Source organism: Aquila chrysaetos, chromosome 25 (genome assembly GCF_900496995.4).
Source record: "Aquila chrysaetos chrysaetos chromosome 25, bAquChr1.4, whole genome shotgun sequence".
Taxonomy (NCBI): Eukaryota; Metazoa; Chordata; class Aves; order Accipitriformes; family Accipitridae; genus Aquila; species Aquila chrysaetos.
In genome coordinates, this window is record NC_044028.1 from 18,885,225 (window position 1) to 18,903,342 (window position 18,118).

Below are 18,118 nucleotides of genomic sequence, written 5' to 3' on the forward strand. Positions count from 1 at the left end.
GTGTGCTTGGGAATTTGAGTTCAGATTTCAGATCTAAACAGGTTTCTAGTTGCTTGCTCTTTCTGACATAAATTATTGTCTGCAGCTATACAACTTAAAAATTGCTCCTCTAAGGGTGTGAATTCTTCCCTTTTTACCCCCATGTGATTTGTGAGAGTGGCACTGTAGGCACAAAGGGCTGTTAGCACTTAAAATGCTAATGCTGTTCTGCAGGTGATGGAGCTATATGCAGGTATGTTTAAAAGCACTGAGATTTACATGCTGGAAAAAAGGAATGTTTTGAACTCCAGCAGAGCCCAGGACTCATTTATGCAGCACAGCGATTTGTTCAGTTACATCCCTGTTGTCTTGTGCCAGGGAAATGTGTTACAACGAGAAGTACATACGTTTTACTGAAATAGAAGCAACTCGGGATGCTAATTCTGGCTTTGTATCTCCTGGCGTAGCTTGTTTTCACATCGATGCAAGTGAAGCGTGGAGCTTGGAGTGGGCAGGATGGTGCTGTGCGCCTGGTGCAGCTGCGGTGGTGCCTCTCCAGGGCCAGGGCAGTGCTGTCCCTGCAGCTGTCCCCATCTCCAGAGCGCTCAGTGACAGCTCTGTGGAGCAGACCAGCATCACTTGGGAATCAAGGGCGAATGCAATTAATGCAGAAATTAATAAATTTCTGAACCTAAGTATTGAAGCGTGGTCCCCATCCCTGCTCTGATGGACGCATCTTTTAGGGTCTGGGTAAGAGGCCCCGGTGGTGAGTGCAGGGGCTGCCCGGCTCCCGGTGGCTCCGGCTCCTGCCCTCTACCCGAGTGCTGCCCGTGTCTGTTGCTGTGCGCCTGATGCATTGCTGTCCCGCAGGAGCCCTGCATGGTGCCGTAGCTCAGCCCCAGCCCCCACGTCGCTGCTCGCCTGTGAATTACATCAGATGCCAACACCAGTTGGGAGCTGCTGTCACATTTGTAAAGGGAGTGAAAAACGATCATAATAAACGTAGCGGTGACAGGCAGCCACCGAGGGTCAGGAGCTTTTGCATGATAGACTCTCCCTGTGTGACCTTGAGGAGCGGCTTAGTGGAAATAGGATAAAATTTAGTGCCGTAATGTGCAGGGAGGCAGAGCGCTTGCCCTGCTGTCCACACTGGGAGCTCAGCTATGTGTGATGCTCCGGGATGGGTGGAGGATGCTGGGTCCGAGCTGGAGGGAAGGCAAGCAAGGGGTGTGGCAACAACCATGGGGAATGAAAGCTTTTGTGAGAGGAGGCTGAAAGAACTTGCCTTAATCAGCCTAGAAAAACGCAGGCCGAAAGGGGCTGTGACTGTGGTGTAATGGAAATTAATCATGGGAGCAAACACTGGAGAGGGGGAATAATTATTTAAGCTAAAGGTTAATATTGGCACAAGAACAAATGAGCATAAACGAGCTAAGAGTTGAATTTTGGATGGAAACATGAAGGTTTCATACCATTCAGTATGAGATTCAGGAACAGCCTTGTGTGAGGAGGGAACCTCTGCTGAGCCCCCTCGGGGTGTGCTGGGGAGCTTGGTCAGGCTCAGGTGCGGGCTCTGCGGCAGCGGGGAATGGGGGACAGCCTTGGGGTGATCCCAGTCTGTAGCCCTCAGCACAGAGTGGTCCCCCCACATCTCCTCACACCACAGTGATGCTGGGCATCTGTTCCTTTTTATCACATTTCTGGGATTTTTGCAGCATGGCCTGGGCTAGTGTCATCCCTGAGGGCAGCACCTGAGGACCATCCCTTGAGGAGGCTGCGGGGTGAAGCAGGAGAAGGGGGACCTGCTCCCATGCCCCACTGCGAGGCTCGGCATACTCTGGGGTTTTGGAGGAGGCAGCAGCTTGTGGTCATACTGCTAGCATGTTGATGTGCATCTTGGTCACCCCTGCAGCTTTTGAGCCCCATCATCAGACTTGGTTGAGTTTTAACCCCACAGAGACCTTGAACTTGTGTTTCTACATGTTTCACAACACCTTTGTGACCTCTACAGTGCCTGCTGTTTGAGTCTGTCTTGCTGTAGTCTGGACCTTCCCTATAGCACATATTCCTGGGACCTCTGAATGACGTGGTTTCCACCACAGATTCTGGTGTCTCAGAGATGCTCAGCGCTAAGTGGCATTTTTACTCTCCTGAAGGCAATTTGTGTCAATTCAGTCTTGAACCCTCTGGTTTGTTTATTTTCTTAATTCTGCTTATCTGTGAGTTTTGAGGTGGGGTGGGCATTAGAGTGCTTCATGTGCTGTTTGTGGCTTGCAGCTCAAAATGCAAATCCTAATTAAGATACACTGGTGGAGGGAGAAAGCTTTACTGAAATAGCAGCAGCTTTGCAAACGAAGGGTGCAGTCTGGCATTGGGAAGGACTGTATGCTCTCAGTCCAGTGGCAGCATTGTGTGTTACAGAAGGGTCCTGGCTTGAAGAGCCATCCCACCTACTGAAAGGGGTATGCCCTGTGTTTTCTCCCCTCAAGGTCTCTGGACAGAAAGCTGCAGCGACCGCTCCTGGGGAAGTCCCGAACGTTGCCCAGCATCCCGCAGTCCCCGGTCCTGAGCAGGCTTCCCCTTCTCGACCCCACAGCGTACAGGGAGGAGATGCCGGAGCAGAAGCCCTACAAGAAGCACTCTGCCTCTGACTGCCAGAAAGGCTGTACGGTCCCTTCTACCGGTGAGTGCTGCAGTGCTGGGATGAGCTTCCACCCCTTTCTGCCAGGAGGCCTGCAAAATCCTAGCAAATGTTTCGTGCTTCTCCAGGGGTGCAAATAACAATATAAATCCAATTCCAGTCTGTATGGGGTTTATCCTGCTCCAAAACCAGCCCTTCTTGATGAAGTTTGGGGTTTTCTTTCCTCTCTCAGCCTTTCTTTGAGCCTGTTACTTAAACCTCCCCATCTTTCATATTACACTGATGAAAAAGCAGAGTCAGCTCGTGAAAGCCACCCAGTGTGGGCAGGTGATGCTCAGAGCCTTCTGCCTCTGTGTGAGCTGGATCTCCTGGCCACATGTGCTGGGGCAAGCTGCTGCCTCAGTGGCTCTCTGGCCTCTGCAACAGGCCAAAGTGTCTCTTTTCTGTGGCATGAAATGGCTTCAGGGTACTCGTTGCTGGTCTCCATCAGGAGCAGTGGCAGAGAGCAGCATTGCTGTACTCTTCCCACAGTCCTGGCCTGGAGTGGGGATTTGCTGTAGCAAATGCTCCCCAGTCTGGTAGTGTGTGTTGGCCTTCAGGTCAGCTGAGGGTTTTTATCACGTTCTTCTACTTGTGTGTGGGAAAGCTTGTGTAGCTGACTCCTGGGGACGTGAGGGATTGGGACACTTGTGAGTAGGTAGGTACTTGCAGGCAACTCCATTACTTGGAACTGAAGATAGCTTGTGAGGTTCTGTGAGTCCTCAGGATTTCCTGCATCGTGGTTTGCAAGGACAGACCTGAATAAATGATGGAGGTCTGCCTCCAGGTAGAGGTTAAAACAAAGTGCTTTCAGGACTCATGCCAGAGAGAGCATACACTGTGAAGGACATGGCATCCAGAGCACCCTTCCGCACCCAGCAGGTGCCTAGTTGGTGTGTGCTGGTGCTTCCAGGGAGCCATGCTGGAGGTGGAGAGAGGGAGTGGGAGGCTGGTGTAAGACAGTGGGATGAAGTCCCAGTGTGAGTCAGACCCACTGCAAACCTCATCACCTTCTGCTGCAAACACCTCCTCTCCTGTGAGTGCAGACATGCTTGTACACTGTGGAACAGCCACCCTAGAGCAAACCCTGTGCACAGCCTGTGCTGCGTGGCAGGTGTAAGGAGGAGCCCTGATTGCATGTAACAAGTGTTTAGGATGTTGCTTTATTTATGGCTAGAAGGTGCCTAGGATGCCAAGAAAAGGAGGAGTGTGAAAACCCTTGTAGGTTGGAAGGTTCCCTCCACAGCCAGATCCTTGGATGAATGAACGAGGAGTTGTTTTCTGTCCAGATCCTCCCAGGTTCTTTTCCTGGCTCCTTGATACTCAGTTAGGAACTGCTAATTAGCTACTCATTAAGGCTATTGGCATGCTATCACGGAGGGGGAAAAAAAAAAGGGATTGGACTGTTAGCAGGGTGTGACATCTGGACTGCAGGACAAGAATGGAGCAGCATGTGGTAAAGGAGGTTAATGAGCCCCGGTATGCTGATGAGGAAAGCAGGATTGCCACAAGTACTTATGAATGAGAGCTGGGCTGTAGGGTGTCAGGAGGGAGACAAGATCCTTTCCTTAAAGAACTTGTGAATTTGCTTTGAGCAGGTGCCACCGCTCCCTGTTCGGTGGGGGGGATGGGACACGCGGCGAGCTGCAGTGGGGGACACGTGGCGAAAACCACCTCAGGAAGAGGCTCACCCACAGGGACATGAGGCTTTGGCAGGAGCAGGGCTGTTCATGGGAGAGGTGGTAAGCTCATCTTCAGGGAGAGTTCAGCGCTCTGTGGGGAAGAAACCACACTCTGGCTCGCTGCTGTCCTGGGGGCTGCAAGCAGAGAAGCTGCCAAGCAAGGTGGGAGAAGCTGTCATCTCCAGCATGGATGAGCTGCGACATCCTCATCTGACTGTCGGGATGTGTTCCCCAGCCTTTTGCTTTGTGTCTCACGGTTCCAGTGTGGCAGCACTGGAGGCGGGGAGCGTCCTGTCACTCTGTGGGAGGTCACGGGAGATTATTCTGCTGTGGCACCACAGCTCCTGTGCAGGTCCTTGTGTGGGCACCAAGGTGCCTGGCGGGGAACTGGGGCCCTGAGGATGGACAGAAGAGCTGAGCCTGTGGCTGATGAGCCTGCCAAGCCCTCTCCTCCTCACAAAAACAATCTTCCCTCTCATTTAGTGAGCCAGGTAGCTGCCTGGGCTGGTGAACGGGTCTGGGTTTCCTGTTGGTCTGGTTTTGTTGTTCCCCTTCAGGTAACCCACAACAAGTGGTGGTGTGGTCAGCTGGGGCAGGCTCCGAGCTCTCTGTCTTTGTCCTTCAAGCCCTTGCCTGGAGCAGCACTCCTGGATTAACCCCAAACTCCTGATGGCCACGAGCCCAGGATGTAGCGAGGGGCACACGAGCAAATGGGGCTTGGTTGAACAGGGGCAGGGGCAGCACCTGCCTTGTGCAAACCACTATCCATTTGGTGTCACGTTTTGCAGTGTGCCAAGAGATTTCACGTGTGCTGGCAGCACAGAGAAATGAGCAGCCTTTTGCTTGTCCATCCTTGTTCTGTGCCCCTGTGAAGTTTTAGGGGTGGGACTGAGAAACACTTTCTGTTGCACTCTCTTCTCTTCCTTCTGCAGCAGGCAGGGGCTGCTTCTCAGCCTTTGGTTGCCTGCAGCTCTTACCTGCCAGCCTGCACAGGGAGGTCGCTGTGTGTGTTTTGCATGCCTGACCCCTTGCAGTTCCCTCAGCCTTGCACCTGGAAGGAGTAGACCATGCTGGAGTTCTTCACTGCCTCCTCTCTCCCTTGTCTGTTGCACAACATGCTAAGCTCTTCAGAAACTGGCTCCATGCCCCGCTGTGGAGCTGGGAAGAAGCTAACTGGTAGCATGGTTGGTGTAAGCTTATTGGGAATTATGCCCCCATGGGAGGAAAAGAAAGAAGCCGAAAGGAAGCGGCTGGATTTGAGCTTAGACCGGGACTCTGGAATTAATTTTCCTAATACTCACAGGGATGTTTTGGATGGCCTTCCACAACGTCTGCATGAGTGTCAATCTTGCATCTCTGTTGAACTTAGCATGAGTGTATGGCCCCCTCCTGAAACAGCTTTGCTTGCAGAGGCACCCATCCTGTGCTTTCAGCTAGGTAGTGGTGCTCGTTCCTGTGCTCTTCTCCCTGGTGGCGTGTTGTTTAACAAGAGGAAGACCCTGGGCTCTGAGGCTTCAGCCTGATACCTGGGCAACGTGCCACCCCCTGTGCAAGAGGAACAGAAGGGGTTTTTTTACACCAGCCCGTGCATTGGTGCTGAGGAAGACCTTTAGTATTGCTCGCAGCGGCTGATGGATCAGCCTGTCCGTGCTGAGAGAGGAAGTACTGGAGAGGCAGCGGGTCTCTGTCCTTGCTGCCCCCTCTGTCCTTTGGTACATGTCCTCCCCAACACTTCAAATTGAGAAAGAAGATTTTCCAGCAATTGTTATTGTCAAGCCCAAGAAGATGGCTAATATTTTAGAGGTGCTGATGTTGCCAGGCATAGCTCTGGGTGGCAGAGTGGTGAGCAGCTTCAAGGCAGAAAAGCATAAGGATGGTTGACTTCCAGCTTGTGGGCTTGCTCCTGTCCCTGGCATTTCTTCTCCAGGGTCTTCTTGATCTTGCCCTTCTGACTGTTCTGGGCTTGACCATTGATTTATTTGTTTGGTAGAAATCAGGAACAAGCTGTTTCAGCATGTAGAAAAGCTTTTTGGGGTAGAAGAGGTCCTGGCTCCCTCTGCGGTGGTTCCCATGCCCAGGAAGGAGGGACCATAGCCCTTCTGCCCAAGCATGGGAGAGGTTTGGAGAGGATCACCTCTTGGGCAGGCCAGGGAGCAGCTCTGCCTCTGGTCCAGCTCTAGGACTGTGCTGAAGGGTACAGCTGCCTGTAGCCCCTTGGAGAGAGAAGAGACCAAGAGCAGCAAAATCCTTGGGAAAACTGGCATCAGTGAGATCAGATGTGACCCTGTTGGTCTGTGGGACTTGAAACCCAACTCATCCTTAGGAGAGGCGTCCTGCACAGGGAAGTGGGTACAGCAGGCAGCTGTCCTTTCCCTTGCACCCTGGCAGCTGGGCTACGTTCAGCATGCAGCCTTGGCCCTGCCTCACCCAGGGCAGCAGGGCAGTGGTGGCTGTGTCCGGGCACGCTGTGAGGGGACAGTCTCGGGGACAGAGGGTGGTGTGGGTGGTGGCTGAGCCATCGCAGATGAGCACGGGGGCACCAGGGCTGGTTCCTCCTTCCATGTGCGATTTTCCTGCGTGTTGGGTGGGTCTCCTCCCGGGCTCGGTGCCTGTGTCGTGGAGTTTCCTGATGCGTCCCCAGAGCGATGCTATCTCACAGTGGCAGTCTGGATCTGGGCTCCGATTGATGTGTTTGTGCGTTGAATAATCACAGCTTTCAAACAGCAGTTCCTGTGTTGTAGGAGTTGACATTTGGAGAGGAGCAGCAGCAGCTTATTAAATTGAAAGTAGGAAAGGAAAAAAAGATGCGATGCCAGGTAGTGCTATACCCCAGGTTGCCTCTGTTAGCATTTTTAAGCTCTCTGTCTTCTTCCCTCTTGTCTTCTTGGTTCTACTGGTTTTGATTTGGTGCCTTCAGATCTACTGGCAGGACTTTGCACGCAGTGAACTGTCTTTATACTTTAAAAAGCTTGGGGAGCTTGGGGAAGACACACTTTTGTTGAGACACGGAAGATGGAGTGGCCGGTTGCTGCTCTGAGGCTGGTGTCCAGCCTGTCTCTCATGATATTCAATGTAAAACCCACAGCCTTGCAGGGTAAACTAGACTTCACTCACTTTGTGGCTGCTTTTTACCTTAAGGCCTGTATTTTTTTTAAACTCTGGAATTATTTTGCTCCTCAGCCCTGGCATAGCAGGATCATGGTCATTCATGCCTGAAGGTGCCGGGTTTTTTAGAAACCAGAGACAAATGATTTTGCTTGGGAAGAGGCTGCAGGAGGTGGAGAGTTTCTGAAGACAATCATGTGAGATGCCCTTTAATGCTGCAATGGCTAATAATTGATCATTTTTACAAGAATTGAACAAGAGGGTTTTATTGTTTATTTGTTACGGCTATTGAGAAGTTATTTTGGCTGGGGTGTGGGAGGCAGGGCAAACTCCAGATGTAAAGACGAGATTGGCAGCAAAAAGCATGCGGCATCCAAGCTGCTCGGAAAAGAGCAGAGCAGTGATATTATGGAGGCATTTCCTATTGCGTTTTGTTATTTTTCCCTTTTGTTGCAATGAAATATGGTCAGTCCTACCCTGGGAGCGCCAGCTCTGCGTGATGCTGACTGTCCTCTGCTGCTGCTGCTTTCTCAGCGTCAATGAGGTTTTGTATCCAGGCACTCCAGCCCTGCAGTGCTGCATCAGATGGTGCTGCTGGTGATGGGCTTTGTGGAGCTCGAGGAGACTGGAGGTCTGGTTTCTGTCCTTGGTTTGGCTGTTGATTTGCTCTTGGCCATGCCATAAAGAGTTTCCTGGAGGAGGAGATGGCAGTAATTCTTTTGCAATTTGCAACATTTGTGGTGCCTCGGTTTTCCCATTCACAAAGCAAGATTTATTATCGTCACCAAGTACAGAGCATGTGAATACCTGCAGGAGAGAGGTTTGATACAGGTGTGTAGCATTAATGCCAGCAACAAGAACTGTGTGTGGTTCTGATTGTAGGATTTTTATTCCTTTAAAAAAAAAGCCCAAAACGTTTTCTTTAATGTGGAATGTCTTATTGGACGTGGGGTGATGAAGAATGAGTGAAATTTTTTATTTCTTTATAAATGACCCTTTTAAATGGGATAACCCTATTAGAGTTAAATAGCAGGAAGTTTTTAAGTATTAGGATTTTGGTCTGCTGATGATTCTGAGTAATAATATTTATACTGCAGTAGTGCCTGGAGGCCCTGACTCTGGCCAAGTCTTTGTCGTGCTCAACTGTGTTTGACCGATTCCTGCCAGAAGGATGTTAGGGGCTGTGGGTGCATGAGGCTGGACAGGGTGGAAGCAGTGGCTGTTGCCTGGGGCAGGTTGGGGCAAGGGTACACAGGGGCTTGCGGCAGGGATGGATGGGCTCTCCGACCTCCTCTGGGGAGTGAGTTCTGCAGCGCCCGTACCCCATGGCGTGCTGGTGGGTGTGGGATGGGCAGAGGGGGTCTGGGCTGTCTGCTGGGTATCCCCACCGCTGGGCTGGAGGGGTAGGACATGGCCTGGGCTGTGGCTCTTATGGGGTGCCACGTCCTTCTGCTCCGCAGGGGAGGCCTGGCGGCTGGAGGACGACTGCACGGACCCCCCCAGGGACCCCCAGCTTGGCACGGCAGTGGAGGATGCCCCGTTCAGCTACTTCCGCACCCGCTCCTTCTACATGAGGAAGAGCCTGTCAGTTGACAACCACCTGGGGTCCCTCAGCTATGCCGTCCACCCGGTGGAGACAAAGGCCGAGCGTGTCAAGACCAAGCTGCGGCGGCAGTTCGTGAGTATCGGGGTGTCTGGTCCCCCTGCATTAACACATGCAGCTTTCCAAAAACACCGACATGTCAGAGAGCTATTTTTATGTGCAGCATTACCAAAACAAAAGAAAAAGAGGCTGTTCCGGCCTGGTTGAGCAGATGGTGGCAGCAGCTCGAGTTTGCCCACATCGTGGCAGAGCCTCTGCCTGCCTCGCCTGGTAGGGTTTCTGGCTCCCTGCTTCCCGCTGGGCTGTCGCTGGCTCAGAGGCGGCTGTTGCTCAGCTGGATGATGTGTGGGGCGAGTGCCTTGTCTCTGGGTGCTGCTGTCCAAAGTATGAAACAAGGTTGAAACTCAACTCAAGGAAATGAGTTTTCCTGTCCTCTGCCTCATATGCATGAGCAACTGGGTCTTTTCAAGAGCTTGCCCTGGGCCAGCAGATGGGCGCAGTGAGGGGCTGGGGCGAGCAATGAGCCAGCACTGAGACCCTGGGGCAGCTCAGCCCTTTCTGGCCCTTCAGAGCATCCTGGTGGCAGGATGGCAGGGACGTGTCAGGGCTGCGCCGCAGCTGTGGGAGACTGATCAATGTTTAATGGGCTTTGCCTCTTCTTTTTCCCAGAGACACCCGATACAGGGATTCGTATGGCCTTCCTCCTGCCTCGTTACCGGCCTCAGGGTTGTAATGAGGGCTCAGGTGTCCCGGTGCTGAGAAACACTCGGTGTTGGTTGGAAATGGGTGAGAGCATTGGTACAATGGGAGCCGAGGGGGGAGTGCGTGCCCTTGCAACCCAAAGTGCTGCCGAGAGCTGCTGGCTGAGGCAGCGGTGCTCACCCAGTTGTAGGCTTTGGACAGATGCATCTTTTGAGACTCCCTGAATTTGCTAACTTTCCTCTAGCCCAGAGGAGGGCCTGATCCCCTTGCTGGGTCGTGCAGACTGGTGCTGCTTCTGGTGTCCCCTGGGCTGCATCGCTGCTGTACAGTGTGGTTTTGGGGGCTAGCCCTCTCTGCTTGTGCTCGGACGGACTGTTGAACGTAACTTCTCCTTTTCTCCCTGCGAGGACAGTTCTGGCCTCAGCAGTGTCTTGATGCTTTTCTGTGTGCAGCAGCAGCGGATGCCCGAGGGGGTGAGTCTGGGGGAGCTGGTCACAATGCCAGCGGCACCTGTGAACCGTCTTTGTGGGAGCTGCTGCCTCAGGCTCAGGAAGCAGGTGAAAGCCTCAGGGATGGAGATGAGCAGAAGTGGGATGGGGTGCCTGATGAGCAGCTAAAAGGTGTTGGAAGCGTTTAAGATGAGGCGGTCCTGCTGTGGGGTAAGGCATGTATGTCTGCTTTATCTGTCTTTCAGCCTGTATCTGCAGACCCAAGCTGTGCCCAGGAGAGTGGGAGGTCGCTGAGATGTTGGGGACCGTTATTGTTTCAGAGATGGTCTTTCAGTATCCCTGTGGGACTTGTCACCCACAGCCTCCCTTCTGCAGCGGAGATAGGTGCAAAAGGTGTGGAAGGGCTTGGGCTTTCAGCCCAAGCAGCATCCTCATGCCTGCAGAGAGGTGGGCTCTGCCCTTCCCCATGGGGCAACCTACTGCCCCCTGCCCGTGGGGCCAGCCGCTGCCTGCTCAGCACCATGCTGGCACCTCTCTATGCTGTTTGCAGGTGGTTTGCTTGGGCCTTTGACTTCACGAGGTTTTGGGGACCTTTAGCTTTCCTTGGTGTACTCACGGAGCCGACTGTCCATCAAGGAGCAAAGCAGGATTTTTGTAGGGTGTTTGTTTTTTTTCTTGCTATGTCATTTCTGGTTTGTTTTAACAGCTAGAAGATGTTCTTGCCGTAGGCTCAGCCACGGGCTGTGACCTTGTGAGACCTACTGAGAAAAGCAGACTCATCCTACCTGGAAAGGGCATCAGCAGGGCCCTTCAGCCGGAGGCTTGGGGCAGCGAGTGTGCAGGAAGCTGAGCTGGCAGCTCGTTAGCTGAGGCTCAGGCCGGTATGGGACCTGTATACCCCACATATCTAGAGAGCCTGGTTTTTAAGTTCAAAGTAAAGGTCCTGCCAACCTGGGGAAGTTATTTCCAAGAACAGGTAGCTAGTGCTGGGCTCCACATCCTCCCTAGATTTGGTAATTACTTTCCATCTCTGTGCTGGAGGCGTTGCAGTTTCCCCATGGTTCATGTTGTGCCCTGGCCCGCTGTGCGACGGCTGCTCTGCCCAGCCCTGGCTCTCTGAGCACGGCTGGTGGAGGAATTGGTGCCAGGTGAGAGCCGCTCTCTGCGTGCATGGCAGAACATTTACAGGAGAGAATATGGTTTGCCTTTTCTGCAGTGGCTCATCTGGGACCTTTTAGGAAAGTCCATGTTTAAAGCTTGATTCATTTTTCTGGGCTGTTGCACTTACCCAGCTCGTAACATTAAATTTCTGGCTTTGCTCTTTCCGTGCTGACAGTCTGAGCTGCCTTTGCCTTGCAATGCAGCTGCTTGGCTTTCTATTTTGGGAATTGCTGAGTGAGGGGAGAGGCTCCTGGTGCAGGGCTTTTAGGGGGGCTGCCAGGACCCTAACCTGGCAGGGTGCATGGAGATGGGGCAGAGCTATTGCCTGCATGCATCTGTGCTGTGTGCAGCTGTCTTGCATCCATTTGATTAGGCTCTTTGCCTAGTGAAGGCTTTGTGTTGGCCATGAGCATCGAAGATTTCTCCAATGGGGAATTTACTATAGCTTGTGTGAAAACACGTGAGGCTTGCCTCCCTGCACCTCTGGGGTATGGCATGCTGGAGTGCTGCCGGTGTTGCTGAGGCATCTTTCCACTTCCCTGCTGGTGCGGAGGAAGCACCTGCAAATCCTGCTTGGCCCTGTTTCCCAGGAGCGGCTGCCCTTCCTGTGTCCACTGGAGGCGAGCACACCTGCCTTCGTCCAAGAGCATGGCGGAGGACGGATTTCCCCTAGCCACGCAGCTGGTGGCATGTGTCTGTGGTCCCACTGCTGGCATGTGATGGATCTGCACATACAGATTACCTGAATTTGCATAATTTGAATTTTAAATGAATTCCAATTTTTGTGATTGTCAGAACAGTTTTCTTTCTGATACGGCTTTCCTTTTAACTCCTCTAAGGCTTGTAATGTTGGCGACATTTCCGCCTTTGAGAAAGAGGAGCATTGACTGCTTTTGACATCTGTCTGTCACATGGATCCCCCACCTTTCCTCCATGGGTCCAGCGTGTCCGTGCTGTGATGGAGGTGGTAGCCATGGCCAAGGGCTGGGACTGTGCTCTGAGACCTTGTGCATGTTGTTTTGGGTCACTCAGTGACTGACAGGGGACTGTTTCGGGTTTTGTGCCCAGCTGGCTCTGTGCTGCCTCCGAGATGGGCAGCAAGGAGCAGGGGTGGGACCTCCTGCAATGTCCCTTGCCTGGGAGGAGGAGGAGAGTGACAATGGCTGCGTTAACAGGCTGTGGTGAAACTTCTTGTCTTCACAGGAGCCCTGATCATTAAAGGCAGAATTAACCCTGTTAAACTCAGTATTAGCCTTACGGAGCATTAAAGGAGGTCACCCAGGACTGAGTCACTGTCTGTGATGACTGCTAGGACAGTCAGTGCAGATTACTGCAGGGCTCTGAGTGAATTTGTACTCTTTCTTTTTCCCCTTGGGATTTTGAAGTACTCTGTATCTAGGCCAGTTGCTCTGGTATTGCCCACTGACATTGTGATGTTATAAGGAAACCTATTAAGCTGACAGTGCAGATCCTGCTGCTCCCTGAAGAGGAAGAGCCAGCAGTGCCCTGGGTCCTGGTGTGCTGGCTGATGGGTCATTAGCTTGATTTGCAGCAGGTCTCTATCCTGACCCTTCTGCTCCTCCAAAATGAAATGCTGCTCTTTGTGCATCACGGAAGTGTTAGCCAGTTTGTGCAGGTGCGATGGAGGAGAGCGGTGGTTGACATTGCCACGCCACAGCAGCCGATCCAGCTCTGCCATCCCTGGTGCTGCCCCAACTGGCCTGACACTTCTGCTTGCTTTAGTTCATGCATGTTTCAAGTAGGTGAGACTTAAGGTTGTGTTCTTTCCTGGCTGTGTTCTCATGCACCGATTTATTTTATTTTTTAATTATTATTATTTTTTGTATGGTATTTTTTCCAGGCTGTCATTTTGTTACGAAATGTCTGTGCCCTCCAGGAAAGACTTAGAGCCCTGTTTGTCTTGGGAGCTCTACAGATGAGTTGAGTGGAGGTAATCCTTGCCTTACAAAACCCGTAATGAAGGAGAAAAGGCTAACCGGAATGGTAGAGCCTGGGAAAAGGAGGCAGTGAGGAGACAAACTTGCTTTGTGGCAGAAACCTGATGAAATCTGGTGCTCACTGAAGTTACTAACAGTGCCTGGGGCTGTAGGAGGCAAGCACTGGCTGACATGTACCCATCGAGGTTTTCCTATTCCATGGATAACGTTCAGTCCAGAAACTCCTGTACCTGATGGACACTGCAATGATGTTGGGGACCTGGAGCACACAGGTGAGAAGCTGCCTTGCCCTAGAGCAGCACCGGTCCATGGGATGTGAGTACCTCGGTCCGGGTTGTTGGTGCCAGGCAGAGCCAGGAGCAGAATGGTTTCTGCTTAGTGGGACCCATCCCTGCGTTATCCCAATGGTTTGGTCTTGTTCCTAAGTGTGCAGGGACTTACCGAGTCTGGTGGGTGCAGCACGTTGTCTTCTGTATGCAGCCGGTGCCGGAGGCTCTGATGTGATGCTTATGGTGATAGCAAAGCCAGGCTCAGCCCTGCTGTAATCCCACTGATGCCAGTGAAATCATACCAGTGGTAACACTCTCCTGCTTGCTTTATTTTATTTGGTTATGTTCAGACACTGCTGCAAAACCGTACTCTCTCATACCTGATTTCAGAAAATGGCAAACAGCCAGTCGATACTTGTTTGTGCCCTGTAGTTCAGTGTGACAAAAAAAGAAATTAGAGGCTGGAGCCATACAAGAGGCAGGTCAACTGTGTTTCATGAAGAGGTGGAGTAGGGTGATGAGAATTGTACTGGATCTATGCACGTGCTGCCCTCAGTTTTGCAAAGCACAATTGCAGTGAGTGTCTTGAGGAGGTAAATGCAAAGGTAGATGAAGTATGCACACTGTATCATCTAACTGCACCCAACCCCACCTTGGCAAACTGATCACTTGCTGACTGTTGTTCATTGAGTATTTAAAAAAACCAAAACCGAACCTGATAAATGACATGACACTTGAGCTAGATAGCAGCTTATTCACTGGAGAACAGGCAGCAGAGCAGTCCCTGGGAGCAGGCACCGAGTGGGAGAGGCTGCCTGTGAATCACTCCGCTTTGCAAATTAGTGCAGGAGTTGACCGACACAGTAATGCTCGAAACCGAAACATACCCAGCTCATTTCTTTGGCGAGCGTGGTTTTATTTGCAATGGCAGCTTGTAGCATCCCAGCAAATGCTTTGCAGCGCCTGTAGTAAAAGCAGCAATAGCTTGGGAAGAGGAAAGTGTGCTGCGGGTCTGCCCTTAGCATCTCCACACTAAGGGAAATGTCTCCTGTGGGGAAGAATTAGAGGGGGCAGCTTTGTGGGGACCACTCAAAGCCGGGATGGTAGAGAAGGGGGTTCCTGGTGGTGTATGTGGACAGTGTGATACGTCCCACTTTTTCAAAGCCAAACTGGGAGCAGGTATATGTAATAAACAGTGTAAACCAAGTGAGCTGGGGCAGGTGTGACCACAGCTGCTCTTTGGGATCGAGGACGTGCAATGAATGCTTTGCACTCATGATACAGGGTGAAGTGGCTGTGAGATGCTGTGCAAGTTCAGTGCCGACAGAAATGACCTTATGTGCCGTTCGCCATAGGGAGGTGCTGCCTCTTTGCTTGGTGGGTGTGGAAGGGCTTGGTCAGGTGCAAGGGCATCTTCTGAGGATGAGTGTTGCTCAACTAAGTTTGGTTTTCGGCCAGCCGTGCTGGCTCCCCTCCCTGCTGGAGCCGCCAGAGCCAGGCGTCTCTGGCACCCATCTCCTACCACAGGATTGGCATGTCTCTGAGCTGTGAGACATGGGGAGGGCAGTGGGATCCCAGAGCAGCAGTAGCTATTTTTCTCAAAATCTGGATTAGACTGTAGGGTTGTGCTCCTCCTGTTCACCTCTACCATGGGCTGTTTTGTGCTCAGTTGCGTGTCTGCCATTAGGATGGGAGAAAATCCTCCAGCACAGTCGAGGAATTTATTCTGCACCTTGGACATATAATGTCAAATTTTGGTTACTCTGATGCTTATGAATGCAAATGCCTTGGAGAGATTGGCTGAGACAGGTGAGATGGGCAAATAATTCTCTTTTTTTCCTGCCTCCACCGCTTCCGCAGTGTGTGCTGGCTCTCTGTGCATTGAAACCTCCTGCCTGGGCTCTGTCAACCCTTCCTTGCCATCCAGCCCATGGCACACAGACTGCTTGGGGCTCAGGGCTTGGGAGCAGGATCGTCCCCCTTTGTGCAGGAACGTTTTTAGTATGCCTTCCTGATGGACAGAAGTTTATTCTCTTCATCCCCTCCCACCCCCAGCCTTCCCCAGGGCTTTCTGTGCGTGTTGGGCAGCTTCAGCCAAATCTGGGCAAGGGTTGGGCATCTTGGAGGTGTTGCTACAGCGCACTGGGAAGATGGCTGTGTGGAGAAGGGACAGAGGGATGCAGCCTCACTCAGCGTTAACCCCAAACCTCCTTTCTTGGCACCACACTGTGTGTGAAAGGATGGGTCTGCGCACATCGGGATGTTTTACTGTATGCTAAACATCTCTGAGGATGCGGTGGTGGGTGTGGAGGAGCTTGCTGCACCAAGGGGCTTTTGATCCCCTGCTCACGCAAAGGTGTCTTCGGGTGGTTGGGAGGGGGAGTTTTGCTTAATGTCAGCCAACGTGTCATTCTGGTTGTCTGCTTATCGGGGAATCTGGAGGTAGGTTTTGCTGAGATATATAAAGGTGTATTTTGTCTGTTTTAAATGACCAAAACACAGGTCACTTAAAGTCTTGTTTTTCTGGAGCAATGTCTATCTGTATGAACATCGGACTAATATTGCTAATATTCTTGAACCGTGCTTGGCTGCTACTTTGTGCTTACCTTCCTAACCTTCCCATCGTTTCTGCGGTCAGTGGGTAACTTGTCTGTGAGAATAGGAAAAAGAAAATTAAATCCAAGTATCACACAAAGCCAGATGGCCAGAAACAATGACAACGTGCCGGGACACTGCTGGGCTGCAGTGCTTGCGGAGTTGATTCCCTGGAGCTCCATGAACTTGTATAGTTCCTGACCCTGCCCTGGCTTTGAATGGTTTCCCCTGTTTGCCTTTGGGGACTGTAAATTTGTGGCTGCATTTCCCAGCATGCTGCCACTGCTGGGTGTGTACCCGTGGTAGATGGCTGGGATGGGGCTGCGGTGTTTGCCCGGTGGCAGCTCAGCTCTGCCCCATCTTCAGTTCCACACAAGGGTACGTCTGTGCGTGTTTAGTTGTTCACCTGCCTCTGCAACAGGGACAGGCAGAGGTGTACAGACTTACAGAGTGCGGAAAACACTATCGACTCAACACCCAGCACGCTGGGACAATTTACAGCCCCGCAGGAGAGTGAGGGGATGCGTGAGCTCTGTGAGCCAGTGTGATGTTTCGCAGCAAGCTGCAAACAGGCAGGAGACAGCATTTCTTTTTCCTTTCAGAAAACAATGGCTCAGCCATAAATTCTCCTCCTGTTGTAGAGGTTAGGTGACCAGGGCACAGCCTAGGAGCTGCCTGTGTCACGTTTCAGCTATGAAGGTGTCTTTCTGGTGCTCAGCTGTCTTGGTGGTGCTCGTGCTGGCCTGCCAGGACAGCTGAAGAAGCCTTTGCCTGCAGTCAGGGTGTGTTTGTGGCCGAAGCCTGCATGTTAGGGTGGAAACATTACAAGCTCCAGCAACAATGCTGGCAATAGTAGATCAGATCCTGGGTGAGAGCAGCAGGAAACCATGCAGCCCTCCATCAGCAGAGGTTTGATGGTTTTGCAAAGGGGCGGCTGAAGACACCTTAATTGCTTACCTCCATTGTGTGCGGTATTTGGTCAGCACAAATGTGTGGCATGAAGGAGGTTCCTGAAAGCTTGCAAACACCAGCACATGCTCTTCCCTCTTCTCCTCTGCAAATCTTTGCTTCCTGGCCCCACAGCAGCCTTCCTCTGCCCACAGCTAAAAAGCTCGGTGCATCTGCAGGGTGGGTGCATAGATGCTGACTGACGGTTGTATAAAGCATTTACAGCTTGGTGGGGCGCACCAGCCTCTATCAGCAAACCTCTTTGGGTTGTGGAGACCTGCAGGCAGAACTGGAGTGTGTGTTCCCTCCCAGTTCTGGTGTTAGAGAGATTTTCCAGTTTTCTGAAGGGAAAATACCGAGTAGTTGTCTGTTAAATCTATTAGTTGATGTTTATTTAACGCTTAATACAGGGCAAAACCACACTGTATTCATAAATCACCTGTAGGAAGCCTCTCCTGTTTGTTGTAAGTGATGTGACACCCACTGATGGGCAGTCTTTCAGAGGTTTGAGAGTACAGTGCTTTAAAATAGACAGTAGCTGTGGGCCCCTGTGCTTGAATCTGGAAAGTGTTTATTGCCAAGAAACAGACTTGGTTTTGATTTGAATACTGCCATTTTGCAGGCTGGATACTAATGTGAACTATGTATCACTTTCCAGGGCTCTTATAAGAGAGGATGCAGGCTGGCTTTGGTCCTAAGTTGGGCCTTTTCAAATAACTTATACAAATTACTAGGAAATAACCTCTAGATTCAAAATATAATAACCACAATTAAAATCCACCACGATTTCCCTGCAAACCCGCAGTGTTTGCTCCCTCTGCTGGCTTTGCTTTGGGAAGGAGCAGCCTGGGTTCAGCCCTGTGCAGCCTGCACAGGGATGGGGATGCTGGCGGAGCGCAAGGCTGGCTTGGGAGGGAGCATCCAACGAACTGACAGAGAGAAAAGCAGTGACATTCCAGCCGCCGATGCATTAGCATTTTGCTTCTG

At 51.8% G+C, this 18,118-nt stretch overlaps 1 protein-coding gene across 6 annotated transcripts in view; it reads left to right on the forward strand.

Moving 5' to 3' along the window:
• The window catches only part of LOC115335940 (ankyrin repeat and fibronectin type-III domain-containing protein 1-like), a 258,206-nt gene that overhangs the window by 72,821 nt on the left and 167,267 nt on the right, over nt 1–18,118 (forward strand). For all 6 annotated transcript variants that reach the window (XM_030002306.2, XM_030002305.2, XM_030002301.2 and 3 more), the window contains exons 2-3: nt 2,469–2,662; nt 8,907–9,124. In XM_030002306.2, the coding sequence (XP_029858166.1) occupies nt 2,590–2,662; nt 8,907–9,124 (291 nt within the window). In that variant the 5' untranslated portion in view covers nt 2,469–2,589. The remainder of the gene's footprint in view (nt 1–2,468; nt 2,663–8,906; nt 9,125–18,118) is intronic.